At 45.0% G+C, this 20,770-nt stretch overlaps 1 protein-coding gene across 3 annotated transcripts in view; it reads left to right on the top strand.

Annotated features, from left to right (window-relative positions):
* The first annotated feature begins 6,755 nt into the window (after nt 1-6,755).
* The window catches only part of LOC149276469 (xylosyl- and glucuronyltransferase LARGE1-like), an 87,733-nt gene continuing 73,718 nt past the window's right edge, over nt 6,756-20,770 (top strand). For all 3 annotated transcript variants that reach the window (XM_089503618.1, XM_089503619.1, XM_089503620.1), the window contains exon 1: nt 6,756-6,861. In XM_089503618.1, the coding sequence (XP_089359744.1) occupies nt 6,756-6,861 (106 nt within the window). The remainder of the gene's footprint in view (nt 6,862-20,770) is intronic.

Raw genomic sequence — 20,770 nt, forward strand, 5'->3', positions numbered from 1 at the left:
CATATTTTCAACGAAACACGGAAGCAGAAATATCCCACGCGGCAGCTTTCTAAACCCTCACGTTGGGAGAATATTTAGTCTGCAGTCATGACGGGGAATCACACTGCGCCGAGAGATAAGGAAGCAGAATTTGTTATTTTTTTTGGTCTCTTGGCAGCCAAAGTAAATTAGCAGGCAGTCGTTTAGGAGATAAAGGAGGAGCAGACTGGGACTCGGTCACTGGTCAGAACGGCTGGCGGGAGATGGATGCAGATAGCTGGGGAAGAAGGACACCTTTGGGGATGGGATGTTAAACACGAATCAGCGCTCCAAACGCCAATTAGTTTGGCGCATCAACAACTTACGTAGCGGCGGATACTTAGCTGACATTCACAAGGACCCGTTAGCTTGGAATGGATCCATTTAATGGAGACGGTTTTCCCAGAACAGAATTTGCAGCGGTAGCGGTAATAATCTCGGGGGTTTGTGTCATAAAACCAGCAGGTGATCCGTCAGGCTTACGGTTTGGGACAAAACTTTACACCCCGCTTCGTCTGCTGTGAAAACCACATTTCTGATCCCAAGTTGTTTTGGTTTTTTTTAACTACAATGCAAAGTAAAATTTCCTGTTCATTGGAGAATGTTTATGGTGTTACTGTGATGCACTTCGCAAGTAGATACAGAACGTACTTCTAAATCCTTAATGAATAATGACAAACCCGCTTCAATTAATAAAAGTCTATGGAATGGACTTCATTAGCATTGCCGTAAAGCATCAGCTCAGTGTGGTGTTTGAGCCGGGAAAGTCACCCAAAATGTCACATGACTGCCAGCAACGGCGCCTCCAAGTCTGCAGATAAAGGGAACTAAATGAGATAACACCAAGTTTTGGCCAATGCCCACCTACATTACTGTATACATCACTGGGTGTTATTACTGTATACAGCGCTGGGGGTTATAGTACTGTATACAGCACTGGGTGTTATTACTGTATACAGCGCTGGGGGTTATATTACTGTATACAGCGCTGGGGGTTATATTACTGTATACAGCACTGGGGGTTATAACTGTATACTGCGCTGGGGTTATATTACTGTATACAGCGCTGGGGGGTTATAGTACTGTATACAGCACTGGGTGTTATTACTGTATACAGTGCTGGGGGGTTATATTACTGTATACAGCGCTGGGGGGTTATATTACTGTATACAGCACTGGGGGGTTATATTACTGTATACAGCACTGGGTGTTATTACTGTATACAGCGCTGGGGGTTATATTACTGTATACAGTGCTGGGGGTTAGATTACTGTATACAGCGCTGGGGGTTATATTACTGTATACAGCACTGGGGGGTTATATTACTGTATACAGCACTGGGGGTTATTACTGTATACTGCGCTGGGGGTTATTACTGTATACAGTGCTGGGGGATTATATTACTGTATACAGCACTGGGGGTTATTACTGTATACAGTGCTGGGGGATTATATTACTGTATACAGCACTGGGGGTTATTACTGTATACAGCGCTGGGGGTTATTACCTAGAGTATTGTGTAAAGTCCAGGTGACCATCTCAAGAAGAATTGAGATATTCTGGTGAGAGGTCAAAGAAAGGCTACTAATAAGGTCCATGGTTTACAGTCGACTCGATGGACCGAAAGGCTCTATCACCGGTGCTGGAAGGGAACATAGAACTATCTGATAAAGCGATACAAGGGCTGAGAGAGAAAATTGAATTAAAGAGGGCATCTTTTGAGATAATTGGTCCCCAGGCATTTTCTTTAGAGGAAGATAAGTGGTTGATGTTCTAATAATTGTGATATGACAGATTGTCGAAAGAATCAAGGCTGTTTAAGGATCTCCATTACGTCTGGATGCCGTGGGCCGCGCAGGACAACTCTTCGCGTTTAGATATTATCTGGGGTGCTTCGCGTTATTGGATACAATGTGATTCCTGAAAACGTTTGTTTTCTATCTGAACGTGCAGCGCGGGGAAGATTTTTGGTGTTTTAATGTAGAATTCTCCATTGAACGGTCCTCCTGGGAGAACTACACGCGTGTTATAGGAGGCTTGCGGTGGCTCGCGATCACATGTATCCCGTATGCCGGAGAGTAAGGTGCATTTCTGCTGCTGTCAGTCGGAGGCAAGCGATTCACTAGCTTTAGCACGGAGTAATTTATGGTGTCAGTGTTGCGAGACAGGTACCTGTTAATCAAGGCAGATTTCTTGATACACGGACGTCGAGCTGTCTCGAACACTGATCCCATAAATAACGGAAGAGGTCTGTGCGTCTACTACACGCTGGAAAGAAGTACAACCGATGAGCACGACAGCGGGCGCCGATTTAACACGAGGCCGTCTAAGACAGCAATATATTTTTCTGTGACAGGCATATATCCCCATCTGTAGGAGAGAAAATCCCAATGTGGTATCCAAATTCCTGATGCCCCTCTTCCATCCCCTGTTCCCCCACTATCCTCATGTGTTCCCATCTCTCCTCCCCTGATGCCCCTCTTTCTTCCCCTGATGCCCCTCTTTCTTCCCCGGATGCCCCTCTTTCCTCCCCTGATGCCCCTCTTTCCTCCCCTGATGCCCCTCTTTCGTCCCCTGATGACCCTCTTTTCTACCCTGTTCCTCCTCTTTCCTCCTCTGTTCCCATCTCTCCTCCTCTAATGTCCATCTTTCTTCATCTGATGACCCTCTTTCTCCCCCTGATGCCCCTCTTTTCTACAGCCCTAAAAACCCTGATAATGTGTACCGAAACAGCAGGGAATGGCTTTATAGATCAAACAGGGTAAATAAAATGCCTAAATGGCTATAATTATGTCCACAAAGTCATGTAAAAAAAGCCCTCCCCAGCCACACCTCTAACCACGCCTCGTAGGACACCTGATATGTCAGCGGGGCTCTATAAGTAAAGAATGCGTTAAATGAATGCGTCTGACCTTCATGGGGACATCCAGGGGCTCAGAGCCAGTGGGGATTAAGGACGCCGCAGGCTTAGTCTGATAGGAGCTGAAGCTCCAGCCCCACGGTAATGAAGCCCCCAGATGCAAATCCTAGCCAGGCAATCGCTAGCCATACAGTATTATTATACCTTTCTTTCTCGTGAGGCCAGTAAACGTATAGGGATTATATGCAATAAAGTTATTATAAGAGAAAATGGATGAGAGCCTGGCCTTTAAGAAGTTTGCCCGGGACGCGCGCCGCATTCTCCTTAAACCGATGTGACTGCCGTAAACTTGGGATCAGTCATTGGAGTCGCAGCTGTCAGCATCTGTTGCGAATGACAGCGTCTTTCCTGCTCATTAAAGCCCCCGGAGCCGTGACACGGCTTGTGTTGTCTGCGCAATTATCCTTTGAATTTATTTACATTCGGATACGCGCAGCCGCGGAGGTGTAAGGGAGGTGAGAATGGAAGATGTGATCAGGGAAAGCCGGTGCTGCAGAGAGTTTATTTCTATCTTTTTTTTTACCATCCCCGCGGTGTGTGCGGAGCAGCCAGGCAGATACATATTCCCAACTCATTACCACTCGGCAGATCGTATGATAACCCGCGATACGGGCTCTATTAATAGCAGGCTCATGCTGTTTAAAGGGACACAAACAAGGAGGGATTTCACCGTGTGCAGCCATGTAACCGAAATAGAGCCTCGGATTTGTTTTGTTAGCCCTCTTTTAGTCGCAGCTCGGCGTCAAGAACGGATCCGGATCCCGGAGTAGGTAGGACAATCCATCACAAGGCTTTCCTTCATGTATAGGGTGGCCAGAAGCACCCTTAATCTATCCCTTAAGAGAGAAATTGGCTGAGAACCGGCGGCCGGACCCCCGTACCCAGCAAACATTCTAGTAAAGAGGGGGATTTAGGGCACAAAGAGGGACTGGCCAAACTAAACAAGGGTACTTGGGAGGTATGGCTTATAGTGTCTCTTTCTTCTTTCCTTCACGTATAGGGTGGCCAAAAATCCCCTAAATCTATTTAATTAAGAGAGAGATTGGCTGAGAACCAGCGGCCGGACCCCCATACCCAGCCATAATTCTAGTAAAGAGGGACTGACCAGACTAAATAAGGGCACTTGGGAGGTATGGCTTATAGTGTCTCTTTCTTCTTTCTGCCAGTCTCTGGCCTCCGCCTTGGCATCGCCTGCTCGGAAAGATGCCCCGCGCGCCCCGTGTAACAGTCGCTCCGTGTCGGGGCGCAGAGCAAAAGTGTCACTTCTCAGCCGCTGCTATCTTCCAGTTTAGCCGCCGGCAGCCGAGTGAATTCTCAGATTGCGAGCGCTTTCATCTCCCGCCTGCCGCCGTCGTGTGCGAGCGTTTTATTGGCAGTGACAGGCGAAGTGAGCGTGCGCTCCGGGAGAGGGGGGGGTTATAAATAATCGGGGTGACCTCTCTTTTCAAGGCATGTTAATAAACTCAGCAAATTGGGATCTTATCTGGTGCGTGGACTGATTAGGTGTGACAGGCAGCTTAAAAGCGCTCTCAAATCAGGACAAATCGGGGGGAATTTGGCAATGTGTGATCAGGACAAATATGATATTCCCCGACTTGACAGCTAATGGTGTTTGCAGTAACTGTTACGTCTCGGGCACATAATTACGCGCCCAGTGAAGCCTCCGAACGCCGAGGCTCCGGGTGCCGCTCGATCTGCCGTCTCATTCCCGCAGACGCCGCGTTACGACGATGTGATTACCAGGATAAACAAACGCTTGCGTCGGTGACAAGGCCTGCAATTTACTGGTAAGAATATGGTTCACCGGACCCAGCTGTCCTTGCAAAGGCGCTGGAGAATTAGCCGTGGGTCTAGAAAAAAAAAATAAAAAGATCGCCAGCTCTTGGGGGCAGGGTGTAGACTTGGCGTCTTGGATTTATATTCTGGATTTGATGGCTGGCTCTCCTACGGGAGGCTTCATGATGTTTAACATCCTTAGAAGGCTAGCAGTAGCCCCAGAATGACCCTAGGCAACTGTCCGGTGCCCCTGATCTATGTGAAGACCCTCCGTTTGACTTCTGCTTCTTTGTAGAAGAGACCCTTGTGTGCAACAGTTTGCAGATCTTCTCTGGCGTCTCAGACATTGCTTCATTTGGATTAAAACCTATTTTTTATTTACTAGTTTAGTATATTTTGTTGCACTGTTACTATAATGTGTCATTTGCTTTTCATAGCCCTACCCCATGCCATGTTCTGGGGTATATGTGGGGTAATATCTGCTGTACATACCCCCAATTGTCCCTGGTTAGTTGAGCTCGTGTGTCCCTCTGATGCCCCTCTTTTCTAGGAGGTCAGAATGTTTGCGGGGTATGAGGGGATCGCAGGGTTCTACAGCCCTAAAAGCCCCAATAATGTGTATAGAAACAGCAGGAAACAGCTTTATCAATTAGACGGGTAAATAAACCTCATTATTTTTCTAAATGCCCCACTCAGTTACACAAATACCCCGCAATAGGGCACAAAGTCACATAAAAAGTCTGGGTAAAGCCCCGCCCACAGCCAAACCTCTAACCACACCCCCTAAAGCATTACTATTGTGCATTCAAACCAACTGGCAGGCTCACTAAACAAGATACTGTTACAGTTGAGACATATACCCCGTTATCAGGACTGTCCCAGAAGACATTTGACTGTTGGCAGCCGTGTCCTTTTTTTTTTCTTCTTCTTTTTTTTTTTTCTAGAGAAGATAAATTAACCCAGCCATGTAAAAAAGTGACTAGGGATCAATTTCCGGCAACCAAATCAATCAAAAAGTTTCCGAAATGTCACAAATTCCATTAATGAATTTGGTCAACAATCCGTTTGCTTCAAAGTATTCAGTCATCTCTTTGTCGGATTTTCCGGGAATCGGATTTCCGAGTCCTGTGGGAAGATCAGACCCAATCAGCGCACGCATTAAAGATACATTTTAGAGCAAAATGCAGGGTTTTTTTTCCCCTTATATCCGGCAAGAGATGGATAAATCTCTCCAAAGCTGCAATTAGATTTGGCGCATATTATCCATCATATTGAAATGATCTCGCGGCTTCGAGTGTTTGCTCCTAATGCTAATCTGTGTACGGAGCGGCGCGCCCCACTCTAGTTTAGTTTAGAAATTACTAAAAAGCAATGGTATTCTGCCGCTAAAATATTCAGATTTTTGTGTTTTTATTCTGTTTCTGATTTTCTTTTGTTTCTTTTAAGTAGTCAGTAGCTTTATTCATGCTGGGGGGGCTCCATGAGACTGTCCTTAATATAATTAAGGACAGTCTCATGGAGCCCCCCCCCAACGAGAATACATATTTAAGTACTTTAATATGCATTATTTTATTTTTTAAATATTTTATTATTTCTTGTACATACGAGTAAATAGACAAAACAAAAGGAAAAGAAAATCCTGTTGGGTAGATGAAGCTTGTGGCCCTCCCCATTTCTACCTCTAGCTATACCCCAAGACCTGAAATGTTGGGGTATGCTACCTACCCCACAAAAGTAAGATCCAGCCTACCTTTTATTATTAGTATGAAAATATCTTCTTGGATTTGCCCAGCCCGTGTCTCCTTTTCACGTAGTGGTGGTAAAGTATCTCCCATAGACCTGATTTTTGTGGGACAATGGTGCGGGTTTGCGGTCTGCTTTGTTATTCAAGAAGCGTAACTCCCGATCACGTGTGGCACGAGCCAAGCTGACCTCTTGTTCTCTCTGACTGTAGGATTTTGACATGCCGGCGGAGAAAGAGATGGCGCTTCCGGTCTAGGGAGAGCATTGACCTTTGGATTACGTTCTCACCTTTGAGACAATGCTGGGATTCTGCAGGGGGAAAAGGAAATTCCTGGCAGCCTCACTCACCCTCCTATTCGTTCCAGCCGTTACCTGGATTTACCTGTTCACTGGAAACTTTGACGGTAAGCATGATCATTTCACATCAGTCTTGGGTTCTGGAATTTTCTTGGTCCATAACGCTGTTTAGCTTTCCGCCAAAATCAAAAAGGGTACCTAAAACTCTACAGCCATTGTTAGAGATCAGCCATTGTTAGATGTTCTGAGCCCCAATCCACTACACAAACACCCTGACTCCTTATCATACTGCCTGTGGCAAACAATAGAATGGCTCGGTCCTAATCACCCAGCCGGACACTCTGACTAATGAAAGTCTATGGAGGAACGGACTTCATTAGCATTGCCATAAAGCATCAGCTCAGTGTGGTGTTTGGGGGTTCAAAAAAGGCGAAACACACACAACATAACATATTAAAACCCAATAGGAAGATTTTCATTAGATTAGAAAAGAATGCTATTTCAACTACTAGGTTGTCCTATGTAGGCCCTTTAAACTCCATATGTAAATGATGTCATTTTCATAAAAAAAATTATTACTTAGTTAATATCTATTAGTAATATTCTCACCAATATCGCCGTTATTTATACCCAACATTTTATTTGGCGTTTTAGAACGCGGCCGCTGTTTTATATAATGTGCATCTTGTTTTTGAAGCCTTTGTGTTGGGAAGCGTCAGGTCTCTGCGTCTCCTTTTGATCCTTTTATCTGGCACCTTTCAATTCTCTCGGAACGTTTCATCTTCCGTACGTTCCGCGGAATCGATACGAGCTTTTCTATTTCGCTGTCCGGTCCAAGAAGTGGATCCAAGGGCTTTGCGAGAGAATGGAAAACATCTAAGGGCTTTTAGGTGCAACAAGATCTGTTTGGGAATACGAGATGAAATCATAAAGATAAGTGGGTCTGAAGTCTTGTAGACAAAAGGTGGGCTACAATGTATCAAACACCTAGCTCTTTTCTAATAACCGAGAGGCCATGTCTGGAATTTACACTTTAAAGGGACCCTCCAGCCATCGTATGCACTTTAGTGCATGAGATAGCCGAGTGGTCCTTTAATTCTCCATGTGGTCCCCATTGCAAGTCCATGGGGGTACAATCCGCGGAGGAGGCATCTCTCCTAGAGGTAAGTCATTGATTGTTTTCTTATGGGTTTTATAAATATTCAAGTTCTTGCAAATTGTTCGGGAGGCTGGAACGCCCCTTTAAACGCCAGCTCCTCGAGGTTTGGGGCACATCGGCCATTTATTTAGGGGGTGTCTTAACAGACATAATTTTGACCTTCTTGGAGGTCCATGTAGAGGATCTGGACAGCGGATTGGAATCTATTCATACAAATGGATGTTTTCTATTGTTCAGGAGGCAGTTGAACCCCGCCATATCTCAATGATCATAGATTTAAGTCTTTACAAGGTCTATCATTAAGTCGAGGCCGATTCCAGCGGACGCCTGCCGGGTAATAATTATACGTGCAAACGCCATATAGCAATTTGGATTATGTTACTTTGTCGACACGGTAATGTTTATTTTTCCACTATTACAAAGCAGAAGCACATGGGACGGAAACAGTCAGAAGGGGAGAAATATGCTAATTATATCTTTGTCGTAATGTCACCGTGTCAATCTTTAATGCGCCGCGTCCCCTTTGACTGGCGCTTGGCACCGGGTCCTTCTCGCCACGGTCCCTGCCGGCGTCCCGCTGCCGGCGCGAGAGCGGTTACTGGAACGTTCAATTAAGACCCTATTGATAAGTAACATATAATAGGCATAAGTGACATAAATTAAATTTTAAAAAAAAAAGCCTTCCTTTGAAAACGACAATTTAAATCTGGAAGAATTTTAGAAAATTATACGGATTGGGTAAGATGGAAATGCTTTATTTTAATATACAACACTCCGAGGAGTTAAATCTTTAATACGGATATTGTTTCATAGAGTATAGCTGGGTAATATGGAAGAAAATGTTACTTGTAAAGCTTGGGGCACGGGTTTGGCTACCTTGTATATCTGATGAGCACCATTCAGCCGTCGATGCCGTCAGCTGTCTGGAGAGCATTTTGATCGCCGGTGCCTTGATGCCCTCCCTGCGCCGACAGCGTTCTCCGGAGACTTTGTAATCCGTGGCACCCCGTGGACGTCTTGTAGGCGAGAGCTGCTTAGAGGGATAGCTCGCCGATAGAATCCTTCCCACCGTGTTCTGGTAATAAAGTCCCGGCGAGATGTGGGGGGGGGGGCATTATCCTTGGTCACAGAACATAAGCTCCTGGCCTTTTCTTCTCTGGAAGGGTGAGATGAGATCTTTTGGGACACCATGTTTAACACGGGATTAGCCCGAGACTCGTTTATCTCTGATAAACACCCCGTCGCTCAGCAGGTGAGTTTAACGCCAGCTCAGTAACACATGGCGGTGTATTTAAGCCTACATTCTGCCCCCTTTCGGTTTTGAGGGCATCGGGTTCTCTGTCTCGTTTCAGTGTAAGGGGGTCTTCTAACCTCCCGTCTCCTTAGAAAGGTTTTGTTTGCCTTCGGAAAAAGGCTTGATTGGGAAAATTCTGCTTTACCCATACCTGTGAGCTAACAGGGTAGTCAACCTGGTGCGGACAGGGACTCCGGGTTAACCTCAGGTGTGTTTACGTGTACGGTCACAGACGCTGCGGCAGTCCCTTGGAACGCAGCGCGGGGAAGGAGTCAGGTGTTATTGCCGGCAGGCTTCGAAGAAGACTCATTTTGATGGAAACTCATGGAAATGATACGTCTTCACGCCAACTCCAGCTCATCCTCACCACGTTTAACTTATCCTCGTACTAATGATCCGAAAAAGCTGTCAAATGCCAGAGTCGGGGGTCAGACACTAACCAGGGGCATTGTGGGAATTGTAGTTCATCGACTCTTGTCAGGCTATGGATCGTAGGGATTGTAGTCCGCGTGATGCGACGTCCCTCGGAGGAAAGAACTTCATTTCTCTTACAAAAAAAAAGCCCTCTCTCGTTCCTTGACAAGTTGATAAATGGTCGGCGTCACTTGAGCAGCATAAGTAATACAAAAATAGTTTATATTAAACTCTGCGACGCAATAACCCGGATTACAGTAAAAGCGAAACACCCCACGGGCGATGCGCGCTCCTGTTTACAATGCTTCTTAATAGGCTCCATCAATTTCGGCTTTATTACCCCGTTCTGTTAGTGAATAGTAAATAAACTCTGTTTTACTGTACATGCGCGGGCTTCTGGAGAGTTAGTTATACCATCAGAACCGTGGCTCGGATTCACTAATACAAACAACGGCTCCGAAAAGTGTTCTTCAAATCGGAAATGTAATATTTTGGCAGCGGGTTGGCGGTTGGTGAATAATTCGGCCATTTATAAAGAGAGCTCACGGTGCCATTCTAGAACGGAACGGTTCCACGGAGCCACGGAACACAGCCGCGCATGGAAACCCCTGGTCGGAGCTGGACAGAAGTGTCACGAAGCTTCCATATAAATAGCAGAGATTAAGCGGTCTCAGCTCGTCAGGGAGGAGATATTAATCTTCATCAGGACGGATGAAAAGTTTAATTTTCCGCTCATCTCTCCGGCTAATCCGCCGTAGCTGTCGGCAGGAGGCCGTTTAATCTCTCGCCGCAGACTCCCCGCCAACCGGGCCGCTCTGTCCTTTCTGAGCCGCCGTCAGAAACATGGCCGTCGCTGGGGGCTTAAATGACGCTGGTCAGGGCAGGGACACGCGGCGACCGAGCAGCTGACAATCACCCCCCCCTTTATTGTTTTCAGATCTCACCTAGAGTATTGGGGACAGAGGCTGAAATGGAATGGAAGGAAGTTTTACTTTACTGAGAGGGTTGTAGATAAGTGGAACAGCCTCCCAGCAGAGGTGGTAGAGGGTAATACAGTGAGGGTATTAAAGATAGGATAGACATACGGCTCCTGAATCTAAGACGAGACCAACGACTGATTAAGGTCTGAATCTTTACAGCAGAAGAAATGGGCGACCAGACGGGGGCCGAATAGATCTAATTAACATTCAAATTCTATATTACTATTTATAGCTTAATTTTTGTGATTTTGGTAAATTGTGTTATTGCTCCTGAAATTAACACTTTTTGTAAATCTAGAAACATCATCCCTAGTATTGCTAAATACCCCAGACCGTCTCTAGGAATCAAATCAAACCTTGTCTCATTAATAATTTTTTTGCCAGGCATGCTTAATTGTCATGTGACACAAAAGCAAGCACTGATAGGTTGTTGCCATGGTACCTGAACAAGCTTGTTAAACATTTTTGCGTGGGTTTTATGAAAATATTACAATGACAGACCTGCTATTTTTTTTGAATGTATGGATCGTAAGGAGAGCTGCCGAATTTTTTTGCGCTTTATAAATAATAAAAAATAAATAATAATAACAACAATAATAATAATCATAACAATAATAATAACGATAATAATCATAACAATAATAATAACGATAATAATAATAATAATCATAACAATAATAATAATCATGACAATAATAATAATAATAATCATTTGCTTAACATACTAGAGAGATCACAGAATGTGGATCAGTGGAACAGCACCTCGAGTAGCCTCTCTAACGCATAATTGGCTGACGTTGTAGTAAAAGATTTTTGTGTTACACATTTGTGCAGAAGTACATCAGTTGCCATGGTGATAAGCAGTGGTTAAATAATAATAATTAATAGAGGGGCACAGGCTCAAGGCGAGATAGGACGGTCTTTTAGCGGAGGATGTTGTGGCGCTTATTTAGGCAGCCGTTAAGAAAGACGCACCGAGCTGGGGCAGCGGGTCTGCCGTCTTCATGCCCCAGGATATGGCGAATCACGGGGATGGGCTCCTCCGGGGGGGCTTCTCCTGGGGGCTCCTGGACGCCAACGGGGTTTCTTGGGGATAGATTTTGACAGGCAGGAAGAAATAGATCAACTACTGGCATATTCTACAACTCTCATCATTCTCAGACAGCCCACCATCAAGCATGATGGGATCTGCCGTCTGTAAACCGCAGGAGCTTAGGACCTCTACTTGCTGCGTTTGGCCAAACAGGACTCTTTGTTTCAGGGGGTGTGGTTTGGGGTGTGATGGGGCGGGGCTTCACCCAGGCTTTTTATGAATTATCTCCATCCATCATAAAATCTCCATTTACATCATTAAGTAAGAAAAATGCAATTTTCTGCTGTTTTTATGCACATTATCGGGGCTTTTAGGGCTGTAGAACCCTGCGATCCCCTCATACCCAGCAAACATTCAGACCTCCCAGAAAAGAGGGGCATGATGGGAATTGTAGTCTAAAATTAGGAGCCCAGCTTCAGAATCACCAATTCTAGAGTGAAAACATGTAACAAGCTACTTAACGCACTGGGCTTTCATGCACTTGCCTTCCCCGCGAATGTTCGCCCTGCATTCAGCTTGTTATATTTAGCAGTATTTTTCTCCTTCATCTCCCAACATAAATATTTTATCGTGTGTTAAAAATTCTCCGCTGCTTAAGCCCCTTTGTAGCGAGTCTGTAATCTCCCGCGTCGTATCCAGGGACGGATTTAGGCGTCCGTATAAACCCATTTCACTCAACATTTGTCATTTTACAGCGAAGTGTCTATCGAGACGGAAATTACTACGCCGGGGCGAAGGGCTGAATGGTACGCAGGTGTTCTTGTATTGTGTTCAGGCATTTTGAGTGCGTACTCCAAAAAAGAAAAGGCAAGAATCGAGGGTGCATCGCCTGCCAAATTCTTGTTCCATACAGCCCTGGGTGAATGGCGCAGTCAAGCCGATAAAACAGGAATTTTTAGCTCTTTATATATTGTTTGCCGCGTATTCTGATAATATGCAGTCAGATATAAATGGCGGTCTTTGGAATACCATGATATTTACCTTTGGGGTCGCCCTATTCCCCACCTGGAGCAGCGCCCCCAGTCGTCTCTCCCGTTTGTGGATGGCTTCCAGGTCCAATAATGGAGCTGCAAATCTTTATGAAATGGGATATGATGTCATATGTGCCTTAAAGGCATAACGCGCCTTTTAATGAAGCCTATGGAAGCTGTACTGAGACGTCACAGCCTACATAGCATAGCTGGTTGAGAAGCTCTCTTTTGTTACCGGCCAATTGTGCGGTGGGACACCGGAATGGGAGTTGATTACCAGTGAGGACGACCTGCCCCCCAGTTTTATACTAGGGGATGCTCCTACCTGCCACCCTAGGGCTAGGCCTGCTAGGCGTCACTGTTCCTAGTCCACTCAAACATCAAGGATATTCACAAACAGAGAGATCGCCTGTCGGACTCGGTCGATCCAGTGGAGTCAACAGTTGAGTTGGACGTTGAGTTGGTCATCTAGTGGTGCAGTCATTTATGGTGGAGCCAAAACTCCATATCTAAAAACTCTAAATCTGCTCTGGTGTTCATTTTTACTTTTGGCCTTCTGTGTTGCAAGTCTACAATCCAGAAAGCAGAAACAGTGTAGTAGAGCCTTCAGAACGACCCTAGGGTTGGGTTGCCCATGGCGTTGGAGGGGTTTTCATCTACGACAGCCATGTTTTTCTCTTCGGCTGAACCTCCAGGTCACCAGGACAAGAGTCTACCATGAACTGGCAACGTGGGAGGTTTTGGAAAAGGAAAACGGGTGACCAGTGGCCAAATATCATTGTACATGATGCAGAACCATTGGGTATTACTTGAGCCAAGGGGTCTAGGCGAGACTCGAAGTCAAAGGCAAGCGGGAGTCATAACACATATAGGAGGTCTACAAGACCTCCAGACCAAGGCAATAAGTAGACTTCATCCGTGAAGTCATGGTGAGGTCGTACAACAAGCGCGAACCCAGAGTAACACTCAAGTGGACTCCATGAATGGGTACCAAGGAATCCTTTGAAACAGCCCGATTGATAGAATGCTAAGAATAGAATAGACCAATCAGGGGTGACAGTCGTCAGGTAAGGACAATCACTCTAGAAGGGAAAATCGTATCGCACTCTCTAAGAGAGTTTTAAATACGCTTCGTACAATTCATGGCCGTGCCCTTTCGGCCGCTACGTAGGCGCCTTGATGTCTAATTTGCATGCGCGTGCGATTTGATTATATATACATATTGTTCAGACGCCACTTAGAAAACATTTCCTTTTTGTAGGAGAAAATTGTGTTTTTTTGAGTTTCCCAGCGAAAGCATTTGCTTCACGAGCGCTTTACTATACAGAGTCCGTTCAGTCCCGTTTAATTGGCCTCTTATCGAATTTTGAAAGCCCTTGTGCCTGATTGGCTATTGTTAGCGTCGTCTTTGGCATTGGAAAGGCTCCCGCGTAGCAGGTTGGTTGCCCACCCACTCACACACTCAACCGTAGCCGGGGCATGGGCATGTGTGGGGGGGGGCTGGGCTCATTCCCGAAGCAAATAAATGTATTTTTCTAAATTAGAGGATATTTCTGTAAATTACGAATTAAAGCTTTTTACCGTTTTCGGTTCCAGATTTGGAAATGGAAAAGAAAAAGTATTTACTTTTATGGGGGATACAGATGGAAGAAGGGGCGTAAGCAAAGTACAAATTACCGTGTGTGCTTCTGAGCATCTTTTATTGCCTAAAAGCAATCGAGTGCAAGCCTTGTGGTCACCACTTCCATAGGTGGTGCATTTCTATGAGTTGCCCCTGTGGGGGGGGGGCTACATAACCAGGGGCAAATAACTAAACTGGGCGATCAGGCTCCCCCCACAGGAACATAGAATTTGCTGGCAGACAAGAACCACCCAGCCCATCTAGTCTGCCCATTATTTATGACGTTAAACCTTAATCAGTCGTTGGTGTCGTCTTAGATTCAGGAGCCGTATGCCTATCCCATGCATGTTTAATACCCTCACTGTATTACCCTCTACCACGTCTGCTGGGAAGCTGTCCACATATCTACCACCCTCTCAATAAAATAAAGGGCCACTTAGGTCTGTGCATGGCATGCATGTTCTTAAGCCGGCCCTATCCTGGTGCTCAGCAGAAGAGATGGTAGCTGCTGGTCTGGGTCAAGCTCCTAGTCAACCCACATCTCCTTCATCGTGTCCCTAAGCAGAAGACGTCCGAGGCCCTGGACAGCTGTAGCCCCATCACTAACCTTAAACTGGTTTGAGGTGTCTGACTAGATCCGTCCCATACGGAGATTCCAACCATTTGGCTCCTTGATCCGCCAAGGCTGAGGAATACGGCTGGAAGTCAACCCAATGGAATCGGAACTTTGGTTATCGTTTTCCTGGAAACAAAGCTTATTTTAGTTTCTGACGGAACAAACAGAATCCTCCCCAAAAAACACAAATCCCGTCACATGACTGATTGTGAGGACGGATAATCCGATCTGCCGCTATTCTATTTTGATCCGTGTCGATTTAGCCCATAAATTGGGCTCCTTTTCTTGGTCCTAAGACAGTGGCTCATTAACATTTATATTGCTTTGTGACGGTTTCCTTTCGTTATCGTGGCGCAGAAAAGCCACGCTGAGTCTTCTGAAAGGGCTGCTGCTAATTTAGAGAATGAATCTTCTCTCGTCGAACAAAGAGGAGAGTCCCCCCGGCGCAGGAGAACGCCGCGGAAAAGTGACAAAGGAGGGCCGAGTACTTCAAATATATTATATTTAGAAAAATATGTTTGTTGAAAATCACATCACTCATTTGGATGCGGTTCTAGTGATTGATGATAGAGACTTAAATCCCAAATTTACTCAATCATTTACTAAAAAATATGAAACCAGTAAATTCCCAAATTCACTGAAAAATTACCTGAATATTTTTTTTTAAATACAATGATCTGAATAAGTCCTGAATATGATACAGTAGGTAACAACCGGAACGTATCTAAGTGCTCTTGTGTCACGTGGTGCAGTGCTGGTGTTCATGGCAAACATGTAAATAACCCCCAGCGCTTTATACAGTAATATAACCCCCAGCGCTATACACAGTAATATAACCCCCAGTGCTGTATACAGTAATACCCCCCAGCACTGTATACAGTAATATAACCCCCAGCGCTGTATACAGTAATATAACCCCCAGCGCTGTACACAGTAATATAACCCCCAGTGCTGTATACAGTAATACCCCCCAGCGCTGTATACAGTAATATAACCCCCAGCACTGTATACAGTAATATAACCCCCAGCACTGTATACAGTAATATAACCCCCAGCACTGTATACAGTAATATAACCCCCAGTGCTGTATACAGTAATAGAACCCCCAGCACTGTATACAGTAATAGAACCCCCAGCACTGTATACAGTAATATAACCCCCAGCACTGTATACAGTAATATAACCCCCAGCACTGTATACAGTAATATAACCCCCAGCACTGTATACAGTATAACCCCCCAGCAGTGTTGAAAAAAAATGTTTTTCTCTAATTTTGTTCCAATAAATTCTATGCAGACTATGAGCCGCCGTTGCTGTCAGTCATTTTATATTTTGGGTGACTTTCCCGGCTCAAACACCACACTGAGCTGATGCTTTATGGCGATGCCGAGTCATTCTATTGTTTCCCACTGGCAGTATGATAAGGAGTTGGGGGGATTTGTCTAGTATGTATGTATGTATGTATGTCTCTTAGTCTGCGTGTCTCTTTTTATGTGTCGGTATTTTTATGCCGGGACAAACCCAGAATTTGAGTGGACTGGACACCCCCTCAAAAAAAACAAAACAGGACTATCCTGGCAAATTCAGAACTGTTGGCAACTATGGACTCCATCCAGCTGCTATGTAACTTGCCCACGTATATCCCTGTAGTTTGTTGCATAATGTATCTGAGAGTGATTGACAGGCGGGGTTGCAAGGAGCGTATATATTACAGGCACCTATACATACGCCTGTTTATAATCACTGACAGTCAAACGCATGAATATACAGAAAATCTTCATTCAAATCAAAACATCTGTCGGGATTTAAATCAACATCATCTGTATCCATTTGAATAAATGTGTATTCATTTCATTATACAAAATACGGCTTTGTGTTTAATTATTTGTGCGTAGAGAGGGAAAGCCCCCAGCGGCTCGTTTAAAGGGGCAACGCCAGAGACGGCGATATATGCACCACGTTTTGTAACCCCGCCCCTGAGAGGGGGCACTTTTTTCGTGGGGGTGTGGTTAGAGGTGTGGCTGTGGGCGGCGCTGTACCCAGCTTGTTCTCGTGACTGTGAAGTGGGGCATTTAGAAGAATAATGAGTTTTATTTACCCCATTTAATTTATAAAGCCGTTTCCTGCTGTTTCTATGCACATTATCGGGGCTTTTAGGGCTGTAGAACCCTGCGATCCCCTCATACCCAGCAAACATTCTGACCTCCTAGAAAAGAGGGGCATCAGGGGAGGAAAGAGGGGCATCAGGGATACCAGTACCAGAGAGCGGCTGTTCCTCTTAAACCTGGCCAGATTTTACTGGTGTTTCAGTCCTGACGTAATATACTTTATAACCCCCTCCCTTTCTTAGTATTGTAAGAAATTAAAGAGGGAAACATATGCAGAGACGGGGGCGCCGGGCATAACGGGGTCACAAGCCGTGCCACAGACCGAGGCTGCCTCTCACTGAGCCCGCAAGAAATGTAGCGCCCCCCCCTTTGATAATTGGAGTAATTTACCTGACATTGATTCCATTTCTCCAGGTAATCTGTTTTATACATTCAGACCTGCGTTTAATTTATAGATTGACGTTAATATATTGTGACTGCTTTCATCTTTATTTATTGCTTATGTGAAGAACACATCATATAACATACTGTTATTATATACGTGGATGACTGAACAAGACACCTTATTCTAAAGAGATGTTGTAGTTGATGAGCACATTATATATAAATATATATATATATACAATATATATATATATATGTATACAGTATATATATATCTGCAGTATAGGTATGTATATTTAGTATATATATTTCTGCAGTATAGGTATGTATATTTAGTATATATATATCTGCAGTATAGGTATGCATATTTAGTATATATATATATATCTGCAGTATAGGTATGTATATTTAGTATATATATATATCTGCAGTATAGGTATGTATATTAAGTATATATTTCTGCAGTATAGGTATGTATATTTAGTATATATATATATCTGCAGTATAGGTATGTATATTAAGTATATATTTCTGCAGTATAGGTATGTATATATATATATTTATATTTAAAGGCAAAGTAAATTTACCGCTAAATAATTAAAATATTTATTTTAATGTAATTATTTTAATTATTGGTTGTTACATATAGCATTAGATTTGTGTTTGTAGCAGCCGTATTATCTCTGCCGCAGAGCCGCGCATGTGGTTTGTATGAGAAGAGAGAGATCAGACCCTTCAGGGAAACCAGTTCTCCGCGAGCTGCCGTTCGCAGAGCTCGTCCTCTGGGGCAGAGACAGCAGCGCCGGGGTCACGGATACACGCATGTCATATGTTCCTAATAAACCGCTTCTTGTGCAGTTCCAGCTAAGCACTTCATAATAGTCTGCCCTTCTCCGCTCCGCTTCCTCGGCTGGATGGCAGGAGCCGGGGCGCCGAGCTCCACCTCATCTAACGACTTCTCTCTGTCTATTAGGGCGGCTGTCAGAGCTCCTCATGCATGCGCAGACTTCTGAAAGCCCAGATATTACTGTCTCTGCCACATTTCTGCTAATATAGCGGCGGGTGAATCACACGAGCGTCTGTCTGCCTGCCCATCCCGTGTTGTCACATAAGGTTACAATGTTACCAACGGATTATCTAGTGATCTGCAAGTTTTTGGTTCGTCGGACTTTATGGATGAGGCAACAATCTAAAAAATGTAGCGGTATAATAATAAGGTTCCGCGTTCCTGTACTGGGGTGTCAGTCCCTGGAACGTCCTCTTCAACAGAGATTTGGGGATTTGCGATCCTCTCATGGTAATTGGACAGGCAACTGTTACCTAGGAATATAGAATCTGCCGGCCCCATCCGGCCCCCGTCTAATCGCCCGTTTCTCCCGCTGTAAAGACTCAAACCTTAATCAGTCGTTGGTCTCGTCTTAGATTCAGGAGCCGTATGTCTATCCCATGCATGTATTGCCCCTGTTTCATGTAGGAATATGCCTTACTTTTTCTTCTCCTTTCAGCTGGTTAAAGGTTAACACACAGCTACCATTTTTACCACTAGCATCAGATTAAAAATGCGTAATGTACATTCAAGTAAAATGTGCTATTAGGTTTTTGCCCCATAATATAATATTTTCAGGCAGCTGCATATCAGCCATTTTTTTGAGTTCTCGCTCTGTTATCTGATTCCCAATTAAACAAACACCCCGACTGCTTATCATACTGCCTGTGGCAAACAATAGAATGATTCTGTCTTAATCACCCAGTAGGACTCTCTGACTAATGAAGGTCTATGGAGGAACGAACTTCATTAGCATCGCCATAAAGCATCAGCTCAGTGTGGTGATTGAGCTGGGAAAGTCACCCAAAATATCACATGTATACAGCGGTGGGGGTTTATTATTGTATACAGCGGTGGGGGTTTATTTTTGTATACAGCGGTGGGAGTTTATTATTGTATACAGCGGTGGGGGTTATTACTGTATATGGCGGTGGGGGTTTATTATTGTATACAGCGGTGGGGGTTATTACTGTATACGGCGGTGGGGGTTTATTATTGTATACAGCGGTGGGAGTTTATTATTGTATACAGCGGTGGGGTTTATTACTGTATACGGCGGTGGGGGTTTATTATTGTATACAGCGGTGGGGGTTATTACTGTATACAGCGGTGGGAGTTTATTATTGTATACAGCTATGGGAGTTTATTATTGTATACAGCGGTGGGGGTTATTACTGTATACGGCGGTGGGGGTTTATTATTGTATACAGCGGTGGGGGTTATTACTGTATACGGCGGTGGGGGTTTATTTTTGTATACAGCGGTGGGGGTTATTACTGTGTACAGCAGTGGGGGTTTATTATTGTATACAGCGGTGGGGGTTATTACTGTATACAGCAGTGGGGGTTTATTATTGTATACAGTGGTCGGGGTTTATGATCAGGAAGGATTTCCATGGGAATTCTCTATAAACAATGCACGGCCCCCACTAGATAGATGTTCAGTCAGACAGACCGCCGGACCTGGAGCCAGAGACCCCCTCCCCCCCCCCCCCCGAATACCTCTGTGGAATTGTAGGTTTCTTCCACGGAAATAGATCGAAGTTACTGATCTTACCGAAACCTTCAGCCGCTGAGTCCACTCTTAGCCACGACGTTTGCGCTTTGAATGAAAAAGGGCCGCTTTTTATTTGCTTTTATTTTGTAAATAACTGTAATTATTTTCCCCCCTGCCAATTCCCTGCAATAAAAGCTGACAAGAAAAACAAAATGATGCGTTCATTAAAATGATGACATCAGCTCTCACTTAGCAGTTCGCTTGCGCCTTTAGTTCCAGGGATTGATAAATACAGTAGCGTTTGCAGCGTGTATAATATGCACTTGGGCGCCCGTAATTTGGTCCATTTTGGGGCATCCGCAAAACATTTCACCACTTTTTCTGATGTAGGATAACCACTCGTTGGATGCGGGAACCGAGGTCTCCCCAACCCTCTCCGGTGGGTTATGCCGACAATTGGGGGCACCAGAGGGCACTCGCCCCCCCCCAGTGTCTCGCTGCTCAGCAGGCTGTTTTTGGGGGTAGATCTTTGATCGCCCCGACTGGCTCCACACAGCCTCCATAGACTGCATGCGCAGCTTCAAGACCCACAGTGCCAGGTTATGATGTCATAACGTGGCGCTCCGTGTGTTTAAGGCACAGCGCACTTTTTAATGCAGTGCCGTTGACGACTGCGGAGGGGGCAGCCGAGGGTAAAGGTAAGGACATCACTGCCAGGAGGGGGCAGGTTATCCCCAAATCCTCCAGATGGGGTGTGCCGGGCACTGGTGGAAGGGGCAGGTCCTGGTAGAGAATGGGCAGCAATGAACTGGAGTGGGTGGAGTTAAATAGCAC

The sequence above is a fragment of the Sceloporus occidentalis genome, unplaced genomic scaffold (assembly GCF_023333645.1).
Source record: "Sceloporus occidentalis isolate IW3139 unplaced genomic scaffold, rSceOcc1.0.p SCAF_238, whole genome shotgun sequence".
In the NCBI taxonomy this organism is placed as follows: Eukaryota; Metazoa; Chordata; class Lepidosauria; order Squamata; family Phrynosomatidae; genus Sceloporus; species Sceloporus occidentalis.